Here is a 20,197-nt window from a genome sequence, read left to right on the forward strand (position 1 = left end):
TTTGAATATTTAAACTTGCGTTTATGGCGTTTTAAATTATTGGGGATAATTCTACTCACTTTTAAGGGTATCCAACTTCGACTATTCCTCACAAAAATTTACCTCAGCTCAATCATGACTGAGGATTAATTATATTTATTTATATCGGTTACGATACGATCCCGATTATATTCTGATCAATCTGTCACCGAACTGCATTTGGATCGTTGCATTTGTAAACTCTACTCCAACCACAAGATGAGAAAAGTCAAATAACAACATTTGACAGAACATTGACGCGATATCATTGGTCGAGAGCTTGATTAATATATAATATTCACAATGGAATTGCGAAAAAAATGTGTTTTCAACGTCGACGAAACTGTCATCGGAATTTTGGAAGTAAAATTAAAGTGGATGGATACAAGTAGTTAAGTGTAATAACTTTGTATTATAAATAAAAATATATTAATCATAAACGCTTAGTAGTGCACAGTGTAGCTGAGTTATTAGCAAATCGTACGAAATAGGTAAATCTAAGGTTTGTTTGTTTGTTGTTGTTTATTTTTATTTCTACTTCGATTAGAATAGGCTACAGAATAGGTACTGTAGGCTGAACAGTAACGATTACGTTTCCATCCGATTGCAAATCGTCAATTTTTTTATTAGAATTTGAGTCCTGGTCGGTAGAATGCAGTTTATAGAAGAAATAATAAAAATAAATTATAATACACCTTCATTGAATACGACTATTACTGTAGCGTAAAATATTTTGATTTATTCATTTCAAAGGCATATTTACAGCGCCTGTATTTGTCCGTTAGGCAACATAGCTAACAGATATTATTGCATTAGGAGGATTATGAAAACCACAAAATGTTCTAACTTGTATTTTAATACTCATATTTATTTCTTACAAAGACATTTTCAAATTTCCTTCGTGTTCCTTTTAAAACTCTAATGACACAATTTTAGTCCCGATTCAAAGTTCCTTTTAGTTTTTTATTTGAACTCCATCCTATGTGGGAGACATCACAGCGACTTGTTTTATTTACTCCGACCAGCCAGTTCGTAATGTTAAGCGAGCCAACGACCAATTGAACAGAAAATACTCAATACGCCAAGCAATTCATTCAATCTTACGTAATATCCATATAGTTTGATAAAAACTAGGCTAAGAGCTAAATTTGAAAACAGCAATGTTATTTAGAACGGATAAGACTGTTTCCATTTTGCAGTAAGCTTTTCGTTCACTAGTTTAATGACCGTTTTGAGCTAGAATTGAACCGGTACATAGCCATACCGGTTCAAAGGCTTTTGTAAGAAAGTGTGCTTGCTAGTTTAATAAAACTGGTACCACTATGAATCTATAGGATATTCGAAGGAGGAATAAAGATAAACAAATTTTAACTACATGTATTCCACAATAATAGCTCTGCTATAGTTTGCACTAAAACAAATCTTGATTGAGCCGAGATGGTCCAGTGGTTACAACGCGTGCATTTTAACCGATGATTTCGGGTTCAAACCCAGGCAGGCACCATTGAATTTCATGTGCTTAATTTGTGTTTATAATTCATGTCGTGCTCGCCGGTGAAGGAAAACATCGTGATGAAACCTGCATGTGTCTAATTTCAACGCAATTCTGCCACATGTGTATTCCACGAACCCGGATTGGAGTTCTGAACGAGAGTTAATGTACGTAAATGTACTAGAATGCTTTGAGATGAAACCAAGTAGTGTGGTATGCTTACTCACTTAACCGCGGTGGCCAGCATCGGCACATAAGAGAAAGGGTACGGGATTGTCTTCATGTAACAGTTGTATATTATTCGAGCTGATCATATTGGCCCTCTAAAGCGTCATCAGACGGAACTTGCATGTTAAAGGCTCACTTCATGAGTCCGAATACCTGCCTCCGAATGCCCTGAGGCCGATACCTCGGCTTAGAACGCCGTCAAAGACGAGATCGACATTGTGTGCCATACGTTGCCGCCATTCGAATAAACATCTGTGGGCAATTTGATTGGACTAGGAAAAATTAATTATATGGGATTCTTACCCACTAAAACCACTGTGATGTCTGTCTTCTGAGATCTGAGAATGCGGGATCAGGTTGATCCCATAGCAATTTTTACAAATTCGATATTAATTTAATTTGAAATAAGAATAAAAAAAAAATTTTTTTTTTGTTTTCTGTAAGGGGTCATGAACTTGTAAGTTTAAGGGAAGTTTAATGGGAAGGGAAATAATATATTATATAACGCATTAAGTAATACAATGCCAAGTTGACGTATCTACACATACATATAATATAATTGGAGTGTCTGTTTAAATTAACATTTTAAACATTTTACAAAATATTTTTTTTTCAATTTTTGTCTGTCTGTCTGTTCCGGCTAGTCTCTGGAACGGCTGCACCGATTTCGGCGGACCTTCCACTGGCAGATAGCTCATGTAATAAGGCGTAACTTAGACTACGGACTACGGACGAAGTCGCAGGCACAGCTAGTATTGAATACGTAGCGTATCTAAGCTGGTGACTTTTAATTATCCACCTAAGTCCTATTCATCATTTAATCCGATAGTCAACTGGGGCCGGCGCATCTCGTTAACTCATCCATAAAAGTTATCTCGTGATCTCTGACTCTACGACGAGATTTATACGTTCAACACGGACGATTAACAATAAGGCAAGATTATACAGAATAGATAAATTAGATATTTTAACACGTTTATGATAGAAATATTACAGAAGGATAGATTGACATGGAATATATATTTTTTATAGTAGAAGTCACCACTGCCCATAAACAATGGCGCAAGAAATATTAATAATTCCTTACATCTCCAATGCGCCACCAACCATGGTAACTAAGATGTTATATTCCTTGTACCTTGTAGTTACATCGGTGTACTGGCTCACCCTTTAAGCCGGAACGCAACAATACTGAGTATTGCTGTTTGGGTGGGTAATACCTACACAGATAAGTTTGCACAAAGCCCTACCACCAAGATAACGGTAGATACTCACAGTGCAATACTAAAGAAAATTATAATTTATAACTTCCATAAAAGTATAGTGGTCTTAATCAGTACTGATAAAAAATTGGCGTTCCATTGGGGTCAAGGTAAGGTCCTTTTCTATTTTTAATATCTCTTTAATAATAAATAAGTTACTACTTAGGTAATGTACAGAATTATTTTTAATTTCGTTTTTTTTTTAATACTTTTATAACAGTGCCGTGTCCTAAATAAACATTTTTTCTTTTCTTCTTTCGTTCTATTGTCAAGTGGATTTGAGATATATTATTATATTTGAGATTGTACGAAGTCGGAATGTGCACTAGTCTATTTATATATATATATAAAGTCCTGTCTGACTGATTCATCATCGCCGAGCGTAAACTATTAAAGTTAGCGCCTTGAAATTTGGTGAGTAGGACCGTTTTATTAAGTAGACCAAGAGTTAGAGTAGACACTAAGAAATGAATTTTGGAAGTTCAACTCCTTAGGGCGTGAAGTGGGGGTTGAACGTTTGTATGAAAGTCCGTCATTTTTTAAGTCAGAAACATTAAAATTCATTTCTGAGATATTAATTAAAAATGAGTGGATACGTATTTAAGCGTTTCTAGATATTTTACCTCAAAAGGGGTGAAATAAGGATTGAAAGTTTGTAGGGAATACCGTCATTTTTTAAGTTACAAACATGAAACTTTATTTTTGGGATTCTGATTAAAAATAAGTAGATACGTATTTAAGCGTTTCTGGATATTCTAGCACTAAGGGGTTAAATAGGGGTAGCCATTTCTTGGTTAGTCTGGAAGCCCGCCATTTTTGAAGAAACATAAAACATTATTTTTGGGATGCTGATTAGAAATCAGTAGATATATATTTAAGTTATGCTGCATGTTCTACCCCTAAGGGGGTGAAATAAGGGTTAAAAGTTAGTATGTATGTCCGTCATTTTTTAAAGTAGAAATATGAAGCTTTACTTTTGAGACACTGATTAAAAATTAGTACATACATATTTAAGCGTTTCTGGATATTCTACCCTTAAAGGGGTGATATAAGGGTTAAAAGTATATAGGGATTTTTTTAAAGTTAGAAACATGAAACCTTAATTTTAGGATAATGGTTTAAAATGTGTAGATACTTATTTAAGCGTTTCTGCATATTCTACCCCTAAGAGGGTGAAATAAGGATTGAAAATTTGTAGAGAAGTCCGTTAGTTTATAGGGTAGAAACACAAAACGTTATTTTTGGAATACTGATTAAAAATAAGTAGATATGTATTTAAGCGTTTCTGCATATTCTTCCCCTAGAGGTTGATATTTCTTCTGTAGGTTAGTCTGGAAATCCATCATTTTTGAAGTTATAAGCATTAATCTTTATTTTTGGGCTACTGATGAGAAATGAGTAGATATGTATTTAAGCGTTTCTGAATCTTCTACCCCGAAGGGTTGAAATAGTGGTTGAAATTTCGTATATAGGTTAGTCTTGAAGACCTTCTTTTTTATATTAGGGGATTGGCGCGCCAATAATTTTAATGAGGAATTTAAGACCTCAAAAAATATGCAACGGCACCAGACTAATAGTAAGGGTTCTCTATCGTAATGTCATAGGTTACAGGTATCACTGGACGTACTAAAAGAGAAATAGTGTATATTCCACGAATATCTTTGATACCATCAGAATACCCCTTTAATTTCAAGAGAGTACAGTTCGCGCTTAAAGTATGCTTCACCATGACAATTAATAAAGCACAAGGTCAAATTTCTAAAATGGCCGGAGTACACATAACAAAAGACTGTTTTTTGCATAGGCAGTTCTAAATAGCCTGTTCGAGAGTGAGCTCTGTAAGCAGTCTGGTGTATCTAGCCCACGAAAGTCGAACCAGAAATGAGGTCTTAAATTAACGTGATATTTTAAATTATTCTGTAATATAATCAATTTCCACGCGAGCAAAGCCGCGGGCAAGAGCTAGTATGTTATAAACTAGTTATCGCTCGCGGCATCGCTTGCGTTTTAAAGGGTGATCGTCAGATGTTTGGCACAGGCACTTCCTAACATGAATTTTATTAAATTCCGTTCGGTGGTTCGGCCGTGAGAGACAGACACACAGAGTTACTTTCGCATTTATAATATAAGTGTAGATATTTAATAAAGCCACGTCTATGCGTAAGATATTTAATGTGTAATCATAATTAATACGATTACTACAGACACGTATTTCCGTTTTATACAATGTCAGCTGTACAACGCAAGGTTATGAAGCTAATACTATTATATTAGCAACCGACTTCAAAAAAGGAAGTTTGTTAGTTTTCACCATGTGACAGTATTGACTGGTCTAGTGGCTATATATAGGACCGAAGTTCTCGTAAGTAACTCAAGTTGGGTTGGTAAAAGTTATTTGGTTTTTCTCTAGAAAGAAAAACAGTATTATTTGGTTAAATAAAACTGTCGGCAAACATTGTCCTGCTTGACCATGTATTGTACACTAAAACCTTCTCCGAAAAGCGTTACATACTTTTTTTAGTGAGGCTAAAATACAAAATAAAAAAAATAATAAAAAAAACCTACCCTCATTATTAATTTTAGATATATCAATTTATTATTATATATTATTCAAATGTTAACCAATCGAATAACAAATTCAAAAGTACATAAATAATAATTTTGTTTTCATTTATGTTCATTTAAATTTTATCCATTGCCTAATTGAACTTTGGGCTTGGATTAAAAAAAAAAAAAAAAACATAATGGCGGGAATTTGTAAAATGGCGGGTATGCGGACCGGTAGGAAAGTCGATAGCGATATCATTGAAATTGTAAGACATCCGACTCAGTGTATCTTTAAAATAAGTCATTATAATTATAAATAATGTGTTCATAAGGTTTTTGCGTGGAGAGGTTATTATTGCCTTATACAGCTGACCTTTTCGTTACGCTTAAAAGGATAATAAAACGATATAAAGGGTAACTTCAAACGCTTCGTTTTTACAGCACAACGTGAGGCAACTCAGCGTTAAGTAATGCTAAGTAGTTTACTGCTTATATACATGGCTTAACGTAAACCTTATTAAAACTTATCTCGGCGTCAACGCAGAGCAAAATTGTTGAACTAATCCTGTAATTAAAATGACAATTTTGTTGTCTACATCAATACAACAAAACATCTATGTTGTCAAAGTTCGGTAACGCAATAGTTTTGTAAGAAGTGGTTAATAATTTTTACAGTGTCAATGTAATTGGAAAAATACTGAACTCCGTTCTCATTTTATTATCGATCGTATATTCGAGTAATAAAAATATATTTCTCGTTTTTGAAAAATAAAATTTTGCCTATAAGTTTTTACTCCATAAATAACTTCGAATATTACGAGAAGTTTCTGGAACGAAATTCTTTTACGCGGCTTACAGTAGTGAACTGGCAAAAATCTTCACGTGAAGGAAAGCATTATAGGTTATCGTTCCTTCCTTCTCTTTCTCTCTTCGCATACAATTTTTAAACTCATTTATACAACAGATTTTATACAATTGTTTAAACTCCTTTTTTCCTCTTTTTAATTCGCACGAGATTTTTAATAAAAAAAATTATCACCGACGTTTGACTTTTTCAAATGTTAATTCAATTTATTTTGTCTGTTATGTAATACATAATATATATAAAAAGCAACATAATTCCAACCAGAAATCACAAAACACATTTTACTTTTTATTGGAATACTTTTCAATTACAATCCGTAGACCATTCTACTATCCGTAAGCAAAGCGACTCATTAATCGAATCGAGTGGCCGAATATAAGTGACCAAGTTATTTCTAATCATCAATATTATATAATTAAACTAGTTCTCCATCCCGGCTTCGTACAGGTAAAGTTAATATCAAGCTAAGACTTTCACAAGTAAATATAATATCTAGCTATGTACAGAAAACACGTTTCGTTTTATAAATTTATAGTAAATTCAAATAGTAGGCTTAACGACTTCCATTAAATAATATACTTCTACCATAACCATTTTAAACTTCAACAAAACAAAAAAACAGTTAAGCGAGACCAACTGTTCTTTATATTAACAAATACAAAAAATATTTCTTAATAAAAAGTAACAAAAGTCCATTCCAAAAATTTAATTTTTGCGTTTAATTGTTTAAAAGTACAGTGGTATTATTATTAAAAAGTACAGTGGTGCTAATAAGAGTGTACTAGGTTCTAATAGTCACTCAAATCAATTTAGGATTCAAATTAAAGACTAGATGTCATAAAACTTGATGGTAAGTGGTCACAATGGCGCTGTAAGAAATAACAACCATTCCTTAGATCGCCAATGCGCCACAAATCTTGGTAACTAAGATGTTATATACCTTGTGCCTGTAATTACACTGGCTCACTCACCCTTCAAACCGGTACACAACAATACTGAGTGTTCTTCAGCGGTAGAATATCTGATGAGTGGGTGGTACCTACCCAGACGGGCTTGCACAAAGCCCTCCCACCAAGTGAGCCAAGTGCCTCTCTTCCACATGTGTACAATGATTTTCACCTATCAAAAATATCCTATAGTATTGTGAAAATATAAAATACTAGTATTTATAGTTATATATTTATTATAACATTCGACATTTTAAAATTAAATAACGTCTACGTACGCAAACATATTGCTAGTCCATGCACGTCCACTAAGACGAGGCTTTAACCGTAAAAAGCATAACCTTCATGTTAGATTCATGGTTGACAAGTCATTTTGATTTTAAATTAATTTTTATATTATAATCAAAACATTTCACACCAACAGACGAAACATTAAAACTTTTATAAACGCTTCCGTGGCGTCGTACATCTCCGCAAATCTTAGAATTAAAAAAAATATCTTAAAATCTAGGGTATATTGTTTTAGACTTGATCGAATTATAATTTTTAATTTAAAGAACGAAATACGGAACCAATATTTCCAAAGATCAATTTCACTGATACAAACTATATTATAAATGTGTTATAATCTTCATTCGGAACCGATGGTAGTTTTACTTTCAATTTAATCCTAAAGGATAACGATTCAAACGTGCTTATAAAGTATATACAGAAACATAACTACCATTAAGTACTTACCTAAATCACAAAACACACAAAAAGTAATAATGTTGTATAATTAAACACACGTGTTATACAATTTCAACACAAAGTTCGATTGAATTAAATTAAAACGAATTATACGATATTAACAATGAAACTCACTCGAATTTGTTTCATCTCGTGGTAATCTCGACCGACGGTAATGACGAAAGTGTAATTATAATTCATACAATAACGTCGCGGAATCAAAGCAAATTTGAAATTAAATTTTACGTCACTGCGGCGACAGTCTTATGCATAACGACTCAAGTAAAGGAGGGTAGAGATGAAATTGTTTTTATCGTTTCTTGTATACTTTCTCGATGACAGCTCCTGTGAAAACTTGAACGAGACGTTTACACACGTACAGGGTTATACCAGAGTCGGAGAACTGATAGGGATGGTGCCAGAGCGATAAACGTAACACGATAACAGACCCGATATTTTTTTACAAAATATAAGAAACTAAACTACTGCCGGATACTTTTGTACAAATTTATTAACTAATATTATATTTCATTACACGTATTAATTCTTGATTGATAATGACAACTTCTTTAAAATTTTCGAAGCTGTTGTTAAATGAGTAGGTAGGTAGGTAGTACTCGACAATTAAACCAAATAAAAAAAATAGCGGTTTTTACTGAAATACTCTGTAATTAAAATGGTGGAAAGAGTATATACGGAGTTTCTTGCCGGTTCTTCTCGGTAGAATCTACATTCCGAACCGGTGTTAGCTTTAAATTTAATTCAACATTGTAAAATGATGATTCAAAAGTGATTTTAGGAGCCTACATTATGTAAATTTCTCACTGCTGGGCTAAGGCTTCCTCTTCGTTTGAGGAGAAGGTTTGGAGCATATTCCACCGCGCAACTCCAATGCGGGTTGATGGAATACACATATGGCAGAATTTCGTTGAAATTAGACACATGAAGGTTTCCTCACGATGTTTTCCTTCACCGTCGAATTAGGCACATGAAAATTCAGTGTGCTTGCCTGGATTTGAACACGAAATCATCGGTTAAGATGTACGCGTTCTAACCACTGTGCCTACTGGAATAATATAATAATATTTTCATTTCGAAATATCATTAACGCGATTTAAATAAAACACTAGAAACAGTATGACTTATAATTATAGTATTAGTAATTATAGTCTGTGATATTATATAAATATAAATATTACATTAAAGTTCTTTTTTTTTTCAAATGGTAACACTTATTCTTTTTACAAAAGTTTTCAATTAGAAATAATTTTCATATATATTATATAGTATAAATATTCTGTCACCTCATCACGCTTAAATCGTTGAATCGATTTCAAACTTTGGTACGGAGACAGTTTGAGTCCCAGGGGAAGATATAATTTTTTAAATCACCCCTCGAGCTCACTGTCGCGCAGGGAAAACCGCAAGTTCAGCTAGTGGTTCTTTTTTAAAGAGTAGCAATGTCCCAAATTAAATAAAGAATTAAAATTAAATGAAGATATTATCACTTGTTTTAGGAGTAGGGACAATATTCCATAGGGTCAGGATCGATCCTGCGATTTTTTACGACGCTTAACGCTTTAGTGGTAATATTCTGAAAAAATACTTACTAAAGGTGTTATCACTTATTGTCAGCCTAATATATATAAAATTTATTTATTTTTTTTAATTAAAGAGATAGTCATCTTTGTTCCTGTTATAAATTAAATTTATTGGGTTTAACAGAATTACCACAAATGTTTACCAATATTCGTTTATAAATGACATATACGTCAATCCTATTTCATTTGCTCCATGGAGCGCATTAAAACGGCCCTGTTTCCAACCATCCGATTCAATTTTATTCGAAATCACTCGCAAATACAATAAAGATATATATTAAACATAATGATACCTATATAGCCCGACAAATAAATGAGTTTTTTTCGCGTATAATATATATAAAATATTAATAAACATTGGACAACATCACATACATCACTCTGATCCCAATGTAAGTAGCTAAAGCACTTGTGTTATGGAAAATCAGAAGTAACGACGGTACCACATACAACCAAAACCGAAGACAACATAGAAAACTAATGAATTTTTCTACATCGACTCTGCCGGGAATCGAACCCGGGTCCTCGGAGTGGCGTACCCATGAAAACCGGTATACACACTATCAGACCACGGAGGTCGTCATATATATAAGTAAAACAAAATAAAAAATTGAATAGTCGCATATCAAAGGCAAAAATCTTTATTCAATATATAAGCGATTACACTTGCTTATTGATAGACAAAATCTACCACCGGGTCGGAAACAAACATCTCGGACCTGAGGCGAACCGTAAAAAGTAATTCGACGGTTTTTTTTTTGAATGTCATATTTTACAATAATCTGTTTTCATATAATAACAAAAAAATATATTTTCGTTATTCGAAACAGCCTGAAGTAGGGTTTGAACCCGCGATAATCGAATAAGATGCTGATGATCGATTTCTAACCACTGGGCCGTCGCGGCGTGAGATTGTTATTCTACGCCAATAACCGATCAATGAATGAGTAGGGGTTAGTAGGGGGGGGCAATAGCTGTTAGAAGGTATTAAGTCTATTCCATATATTTTATTAAAATCTTATTATAAACAAACTTTACAATACAGCGTCAACAATGCGTCTCTAATCTCGTTACGACATGGACGTATGACGTCAGAGAGATTATTTATTATAGCTGCAGCAGATATTTCCACAAGGAATAATTTATATTTAAAAAAAAAAAAAACCGTTGCCTTTCAGATAAAGAATATAATTATAAGGATTAATACTTTGCCAAAAATGCTGGTAAGGGTTTAAAGGCTTTTTAAATCCATTAAATAAACATATTCTTAATAGGATTATGGGCCACCTGATAGTATGTGGTCACTAAATATTAATCATTCCTAACATAACCCTCGTGTCTGTAGTTACACTGGCTCACTCACCATTCAAGCTGGAACATAACACTATTACTGTATTGCTGTTTGGCGGTAGAATATTCGATGCCGGTAAGGAGTAACTATGCTAAATTTCAAATCATATTTAAATATAGAAGTATATATACATATATAAAGTATTTATATAAGACTACACGCCACAGACATACAGTACCGGTTATATAAATGGGTTACGCCTTTTGTGATAAAAAGTTTTGGAGCAAAAAGAGAATAATTGTAAAAACCTAGGGCACCTACTAAGAGTATTATATTTTTACTCTATATAATTTTTATTAAAAAAAACACGAATCGAAGAGCAAACCCTTGATACATGATGTAGATTCAACGCATATTTATTTTAAAAATTTCTTCGTTAACTATTACAGTGAAAAGATCTTTTAACGAAACTTCAATGAAAAATATACTTGCGTACTTATCTGTGAACAACCCACAAATTTATCCGCACATAAGTATAGATTGAACAAATTTTACGATTTTAATGTGTATGAATTTTTCAGATTAAATCATTCTTTTTTCGTTTATAAGGTTTATCGGGAAGTTATTATATTTGCATACGTCTGTGACAATTTCAAACTAATGAACTACTTGGGAGTAGCCCGCGGCATCAAATAGAGTTCAATGTCTGTGAAAGAGCAACAGACATACAGACAAGAGTTACTTTCCGAGTTATAATACTATAGATGAAACAAAACTAGAAGCTAATTACAGGTAAACATCGCATTCAATAAAGATTTAAATTTAAATTATAAAAAAGTCTTTACTAAAACTACGTCAAAATTATAAATAATGTATGTATAAATATTATAATACATATTAAAGATAATCACAGTTCGTGGAAGTTCGTTCTACAACATTAGACTTCAGCGTGTGGCGCCGGCACAATGTGCCGGATATCCGTTTCGTGATAGCTTACTTTAAAATTATATACTTATATACGTTATATATTAGTAACGTTTGTTATCAAACACTGTTTTTTTTTTAATTCTATTTGTAATAACCCGAATAATATTAATATTAAAATTTTATATATAGATTTAGTTTATCAAATTATCCTTAAAAAGAGATCGCTGTTTTTTTTCATCGCACAAAAACTGCTCAATATTTTGAATTGAAATTTGTATTATATTCAGCGTGCTTCAGAGAAGGATTTTTGCCTAACATTATATGTCGCCCGCGGCTTTACTCGCGTTTTAGGAGTTAATCATCAGGTGCGATAAATAAAGAGTCCTTGGGGTTAACCCCATTACCTAATACCAAATTTCATAAAAGCCATTCCAGTTTGGCCGGGATGGAGCAACAGACAGACTGAGTTACTTTCTCGTTTTTAATATCAGTTACATATTAATTCAACGGATTACGTAGACACTGATGACTATGATGTCCTCCTTACCGATTTCATCTAAGGCGGCCGTTGCTAAGGGATACTCAATCAACCACGCAGTAAATAATTACAGTTGTAACTGTAATTATACTCAGAATTCAATTTCAAATAACATCAATAACTCAAATATATTTTCAGAAAATATATTACAAATAATATGTTTATTGTATTGCAAGGACTTTTCATACATCTGTAAGGAGTTTTCGTGCGTCATCATTAACCACCCGACGAAAACTAACTCGTAACTGCTAGTCTATTCTGTAACAAGAAACTCGAAACTCAGCGCAGAAAACGAGCTTGAAATGTCAGATTGTGATATGCGACATTGACTAAAATCATTATAAAATTTATTACATAAACATATCAAAATGGCGTATCACTGTAAATCAGTTGTCAATATTTCACGAGTGAGATACGAAGTGATCTCTTACAGAATCGCACTGCTGAAGAAGCAACGTGAAATTAGGTCGTCATCGGTTTGTGTGCTACGGACGATGGTGACAATCAGTGTTGGTCGTGAATAAGGTCACATAAGCCCTTTTGATTTTACTTGATGTCATTTTAGTATTGAAGTTTGCTGTATTTGTTTGTGATATTCTTTTGTGTGTTACCTCGCTTCTGTTTGCTAAAAGTATAATAAAAAATATTTAATGTTAAGCATTATCAACAACGATTGCCGTCATAATGTTCACAAATAACAAAAACTCTGTGGGCGAATGAGAAGCCATTGTTCGAAATTTAATTAAAAAACTCGACATGGTAATACTGGCCGATAAAAAATGTTCGCTACGCTTCTCAAAAAAGTTACATTCATATGCACGTTCAAACGAACCAAATTAAATGCGAAATAAAATGATAAAAAAAAAAAACTGTAGTGGCAAATTTCGTATCAAATTTCGATGGTAAGGCTTTTGTGCAAGCCCGTCTGGGTAACCACGCACTCAGATATTCTACCGCCGAATAGCAACACTTAATATTGTGTTGGTTGAAGGGTGAGTGAGTCAGTATCACTCCAGGCACGAGGGATATAACATTTTACTTCCCAAAGTTGGTGGCGCATTGGCGATGTAAGAAATATCTAATGTTTCTTATGATGCCAATGTCTATATGCCCATTTGCTCGTCCGCCTACGGCCACGACCAAAGAGAACTTAGTCGCAGAACCAACTGTTTTAAGTACCTACTTAGTACACGCAGTAATAGCTATATAGTTAAGAAACAAATCTATACTAATATCATAAATGTGTCTGACTGTCTGTCTGTTAAGCTTTCACGGCTAAGTCAAACTGAACATAGTTTAAAATTAATTTTAAAACAATTTGGGAGCCTAAATAAATGCCTAAGCCTAAATAAAAAAACACTCAAATATAATTAAATTCTAACAATGATACATACGTACATTTCGAATTGATAACCTCCTTTTTTTTAAGTTGGTTAAATACGTTTTATATGATACGGGTAATTTAAATAACGACTTAAGTATTCCTTAATTACATATTACAATAACAAACTTAGTACATGAATTACCATCAACCGTATACGTATATAACCGTATACTTACGTAACAATTCGAAAATTATCAAAACATTTAAGAGAAAAATTACACGTGTTAGAAACTAGTTTGACAAGACCGTCAGTGTTTTCACATTATCCGATCCGATATCGGTGTCGGGCGTCGATCCGATATCGGAGGAAGTAAAATGTATGAAATATGTATCCGTCTCTCATATTGTCCGTCCGATCCGATATCGGATATCGGAGCCGAAACCGATGTGTTGGCACCACAATCGGAATCATGTGCTGTCGATATTGTTTGTAAGTTCGCTGTACGTGCCTTTAAAATGTATCTGTGTACGCAGTGCGTTTTACAGCTTACTAAAAAGAGTATAAAATGCTCCCTCTGAATATCTAGCTTCCACAATGGGATGTATTTTGTATAGATCTTTTTTTGAGTTTCAAATATAATAGATACAGTAAATAAAGTTTTCTATTAGTCTGCCATGATGACTTGCCCGCACGAAGCTATGGAGCAAATGGCCGAATCGGAACGATTTTATCGTAAATATGTGAAAAAAGCACAAGACGTCGGCTATCGGCTGTCAGCTATCGTCCGACACCGACATCGGATCGGATAATGTGAAAACTCTCTTAAACGTGGCTTACGTTATAAAACTTACGACGATATTATTGTAATTATATCAATAATAACGTGGCGTTACATTCGATTTCATTTAATTTACATATGCATATGCGTGCTCGTGATTTGCCTCACCAATAGATTCTTGGTGACATTCGAATATGTAAGCAATAGTTCGCCTCGACACTCGATTCCTTTGAATCGTGTCCAAAATACCGCGAGACAAAACACGACTCGAATGACAAATGTCCCGTTTACATTGGTACTCGTGCCTGAACGAATGTGTAAATACGCGCGCGTACGTACGCGCAATTTACATTGGCCGCCGCTCAGCGGTGCTATCTGAACTGTTGAAAATCGAATTATGTGATACGCTATTCTGATATGTGTATCATTTAAGTAGTTGAGTTATTACAGTCGCATATCAATGACATAAATGCACGATCGTTTGCGGTGATACTCGAGTTTTTCTTAGAGAAAGCTCGTCTGAACTAGGTTTTTTTTTTGTTTTCTTTAGTATTATTTATTGTACTAAAACTAGGATAAGAAAATTGTTACTAACAAAATGGACATATAATTTGAAATAAATGATTTATTAATTATATTGTTATTATTTTCGTACCCTAAATATCACTTCACACACAAGATCTTCATAAAGAGCAATCTAGATCCTTAATCAATCTTTAGCCTATTCGAATCGCAGAAGAAATAAATATAAACATTGACGAATTGCTAATAACTCAGCTGTATTGTCCACTACTAACAGTTCTTGGTTAATATACATATGTATTTAGCACTCTTCCACTTAACTACAGACATCCACTTCAAATTTACTCCCAAAGTTCCGATAACAGTTTCGTCGCCGTTCAAAATGCCATTTTTCGCAAATCTATTATAACTTTTCTTATATTTACTTATTTATTTTCATATAGAAGTTTTGTTTACATTTTTTAATATCAGCCCTGAATTCCAAAGTAGCCTTCGCTGTGTTTTGGAAGTCAGAATAATGACTATCATAGATTATTGGAGGAAGGATTATTTATTTATATATATATATATATATATATATATATACGAGCTACCCGTCCCGACTGTGACATTGAAAACGCAATTTTTTCACAAATCAATATAGATTATTCAAGCTCCGACCAATGATATCGCCCTAATTAGATGTCAAATGTTATTTACTTGTCTATTGTCGTCTGCTGTTTGGAATAATCTATACCTCAGTTTCGTTAAAAACCCAGAACTGAGAAGACCTAGTGAAAGACTCTTACAAATATTTATTTATTTTTGCAGCGGCCCGTAGACGAATTTTTCATCCACAATTTAAACAAACATCTATTGTAGCTAGAATTAAAAACCTTTGACGTAAAAATGTTCTTTATAGCGAATTTTATACAGTCTCTCATAAGAGTTACTTATCTTGCAGTCAGGTGATAGAGGTAACGAGATTATCACTCACCTATCTGATAGTAACTATTTATTTATACTTAAAGTTTTTTTTTGTTTTTAATTTATTGTTAGGGCCGCATCGGTTTCGACGCGTGCTTCGTTTGTGGTATCGAAATTTAAAAAAAAAACTATATATTACTTTTATTAATTATAGTATTTATCTTAGTAACTGAAACTGCAGAATACTGATGCTCCATTAAACCTCTTGTTATATTGCAAAAGAAAAATACAATATTCAACTCAAACATTTCAATTCATAATAAAATATTATCAGCAAATAGTTACACAACTTTTTTATATATTTTGTGAAATAATTTTATCAATATGTATGCAGTAAGTATGGAAGTTACAAGTCAAAATAGTTTTATTTGCGTGCGTTTATAGATAAGCCAGTCATTTCGCACATATTGTATATAATATACATACATACTGATGCCTTAAGTAATTTCAACATTTTAATTATATTTACAAAGATAAACACACTTATTCAGAGGGAAAAATTATGCAAAGGTCACAGGGTATAATGCCAAAAGTAATTCTGTGTCTGTCAACTCTAAATTAAACAGATAATATATGTTGCAAATAATTAAATTAAAAAACAATAATAATAATATGATACTGAAATATAGATTCAAACTGTATTCCATAAATATAAAACTAAATTCATTACAGCATCCAAGTGGAAAAATACATTTTGGACTATATCCAAATTCATCTATTTAAGAGTCGCTCAGAAATTATAAAAGGAATGCCCAATTTACAATGTTTTAAATAGGTGAATATATTTTATTCAGCATACATAGAAACATACAGGATTTATATGCTACACTCCTTTACAAGTGTCCGAAAGAGATAAAAATAGAAAGATTTTTTTTTTCTAGTATAATAAATTATACAATTAAAGAACTATGTTGCATTCAATGATATTTAATTGAAGTGTTGATTGGTAGACTTTGCCATCCAGCGGTAAATGTCAATATATGAACTAGTAATTTTACAAAATATTTCATATCTACTAAATAACATTTTAAAATGACTGACATAAAACGCACAGCCTAAACCAGTGGGTTTAACAGAATAAAATATTCCACAGGAATTCCTTATATATTACATAGGTGGGTGGTGAAAAAGGTTTTATTAAAATTAATTTTGAGAGGGGGTTAAATGGGCTATGTAAGTTTGCATGGAAAATCTTCATTTATCATGTTATAGATATTAATTAGGCTCATATACATAAGCAAATAACAGCAGTTAAAGCATTTCTGATACTTCTTTACCCAAAAAAGTATAATTATGTATAAAAGTTTGTATAGAAGTTTATCATTTTTTAAATTAGAAACATGGAAATTGTTGTTTAGGCTTCTTTTTATAAGTAAATATTAATTATATTAATATTACAGTTTTTTTGGTTGGATACAGAATTGGGGCAACACATTTAAATAAAAAATTTAACTTGAAAATAAAATACTTCTATAAAACAAGATGCTACAGTTGTAGTCTGGGTGTCTTTTTAGTAATTAATACTTTATTATAATGGTAGCCAGCTTGAGGTTTGCAATATATATGTATTTTCAATTGGTTTTAAAAAAATATGGATTTTAATTCTTTTAAAAATTAAATGTAACATAATAAGAATTAGGGGATTATGTTGAAATTATCAGAACAAGTACTTCATCAATAAAAAAGCAGGCTTTTTATGACGTACTTGAAGTTTAGGTGAATAATAGTATTGTAATACTTTAATTTTCCATTTAAAAATAAATTATAAACTTATAAATATAGTACGTTGCAGTACTTGTATTATTAGATTTTACTATTTTGATAACAATATTTCAATTTATTTAAAAAGGCTGTTAAAAATAAATAAAAATAAACACTAGCGTCAATTTATATTTATACGAGCAAGAGATTAAAAAGCGATTACAAAATATTAAGTACTGTATTATATTTTACTCACAAACGTCACGTAATTGCAAATCAAACGTTTTCTGAACAAACAAATCTCAATGCTATATTAAAAAAAAAAACACAATAACTTGCGCAAACATCGTCAAATACAATGCCTAATTCACATACCTCGGATAATAAGGGAGCTCTGTCCAAGTGTTCTGATGAAGCGAACGCAGATTCGTAAAATGTTCCACGGTTCCTGGATTCATATCTGGAGCCTCCCTCGTCCCACATCCGAGCTTCCAATTCATCAGACATTCTGGCGCCTCGATAGCCGCAGAATCTCTCCACTTTTAACACATTTTTTAATATTAAGAACACGGAAATAAGATACAAATCATCAGCTGACTTTTTTACCCCGCTTTTTATATTAGTTACCCATAGAAAAATAATATTTAACACAATTTTTAATTAATATAAAAAATACACAGTGCGACTTTGAAATGAAAATAACACCATTACTCTTAGAGCAATAATCACGACTGATGGAAAATAAAAATGAATTCTGATTGCCCGTTTGGTGTTGGGTTGCCATCTATTAATATTAATAAAATAAATTTTAAGTTTCGAAACCACCATTATATTGTAAATATATCCAAAAATACTATATTTTAGACCAAATAAAAAATAAATAAATGGAACAAAAATACTGCAGCTTGTTTTGTATTTATCAACTTAGCTAATATATTGTATTTGTCATTGACCTCGGTGACGTTTGCGAAAGTATAGAATTTTCTAAGAAAATAATTAAAGGTGCATAATACACAATAGGGTATTTTCTATAATAGATAGATAGTGAAAAATATTTTATGAAATTTGATAAAAATTCAAATATATGTAGAAATATACTTCAGTATTTTGATATTGAGACATAAAAGCGCATTATTAATTTATTATATTATTCAATTAAAGTCGTACTTTTTAGTTTGTATATCATGTGACCTAAAACACGAGCTTCCATTGTGTGACGTCAGATAGGCATAAACTGTAATTTCAATATCATCTAGAACTCTGATAAACAGCTTTTCTGGAGTTTTATTGCTAGTATTTATACACTCCAACAATAGCGATTGTAATTCATTATTTTCCCAAAAAACACCAAATATTTATAGTTGCTAACGTTGCAAGAGTACCGGTCGTACATACACGACTATTGTTTTTAAGAATCTGACGTCATCAAAATGAGTAATCATGGTTTATGGCGGAATAAGAAAGGTTTAAAATTTAATTTTATTTTATGGCAAGAAAGCGTGTTTATTTTGCTGAAATATATTTTTTTGTAACTTTTTATTAGGAAAAGCAACATTTTGAAGTACAAGATTTTAAATTAACATGGTTATTTTTATTACTAACAGTATCTAAAACGGGATATTTACCATGTTTTTTATTTTTATTTGGTAGTGGTAACCAGTGTTTACGCAGCAAACGTACGAGAAAGGAGGTAGTCCGATATGGACACTTCTAATGCCGTCAACATCTACCCGCAAACGTCAGTCTCGTGAACAAGACATTCGTAGATAATGTCGAAATATCGAGCTCCACCAAATAAAAATAAAAAACATGGTAAATATCCCGTTTTAGATACTGTTAGTAATTTTGAAGTACTTTTTCAAATATACATCGTCGTCAACCCTTGACGCCCGGCCTCCAGTGGCGGACTCGGGGAGTTTGTCATATTGCGACTCGGAGGAAGGCGCGCTTCCATGTATTCAGTCGCCTTATGACGGCCGCTACTGGTGGGTCCACGAGCGTTCCCGTAGCCCCAACATTAGGCGGCGTGGTGAAAACTCGAGGAGGTTTTAGTGGGTAGGACGGGGTAGTAGGTACGGGGCTCTAAGCCCCGGTGAGTCCCACATACCCGTCCCGGTCCCCCGGCCGGGCGGCATGCGTAAATAATTTCCTCCTCGTCAAACTAAATAAAAGGTCTTGCTGCTTTGTGTTTGGTATATTTTTCTTTTATAAAACCAACTGTTATAATTTTTCAGATTCACTCTTCTTTTTAGAATAACGCGTGTTCAACTTAAAACAATAAATACAATATACTAAGAAATAAAACAATAATTAAAAATATAAATCTGTTATTCAATGGTAGGCTGGTGGGTTTTGTGCAAGCCAATTTAAGTAGGTACCAGCCGAACGTCATAATATATTCTACCACCAAAGAGCAATACTAAATGTTGTAATCAAGTTTGTAGGATGAGTGCTTAAACA

At 32.7% G+C, this 20,197-nt stretch overlaps 1 protein-coding gene across 2 annotated transcripts in view; it reads right to left on the reverse strand.

Moving 5' to 3' along the window:
- The window catches only part of LOC113396474 (proton-coupled zinc antiporter SLC30A2-like), a 37,499-nt gene extending 19,035 nt beyond the window's left edge, over nt 1-18,464 (reverse strand). The window contains exon 1 of one of the 2 annotated variants that reach the window (XM_064219022.1): nt 8,224-8,350. In XM_064219022.1, coding sequence (XP_064075092.1) covers nt 8,224-8,289 — 66 coding nt within the window. In that variant the 5' untranslated portion in view covers nt 8,290-8,350. Of the gene's footprint in view, nt 1-8,223; nt 8,351-18,112 lie in introns of those variants that run through there. The other variant, XM_026634412.2, reaches the window with a different exon arrangement.
- Nucleotides 18,465-20,197: the final 1,733 nt, after the last annotated feature.

Source organism: Vanessa tameamea, chromosome 25 (genome assembly GCF_037043105.1).
Source record: "Vanessa tameamea isolate UH-Manoa-2023 chromosome 25, ilVanTame1 primary haplotype, whole genome shotgun sequence".
NCBI lineage: Eukaryota > Metazoa > Arthropoda > Insecta > Lepidoptera > Nymphalidae > Vanessa > Vanessa tameamea.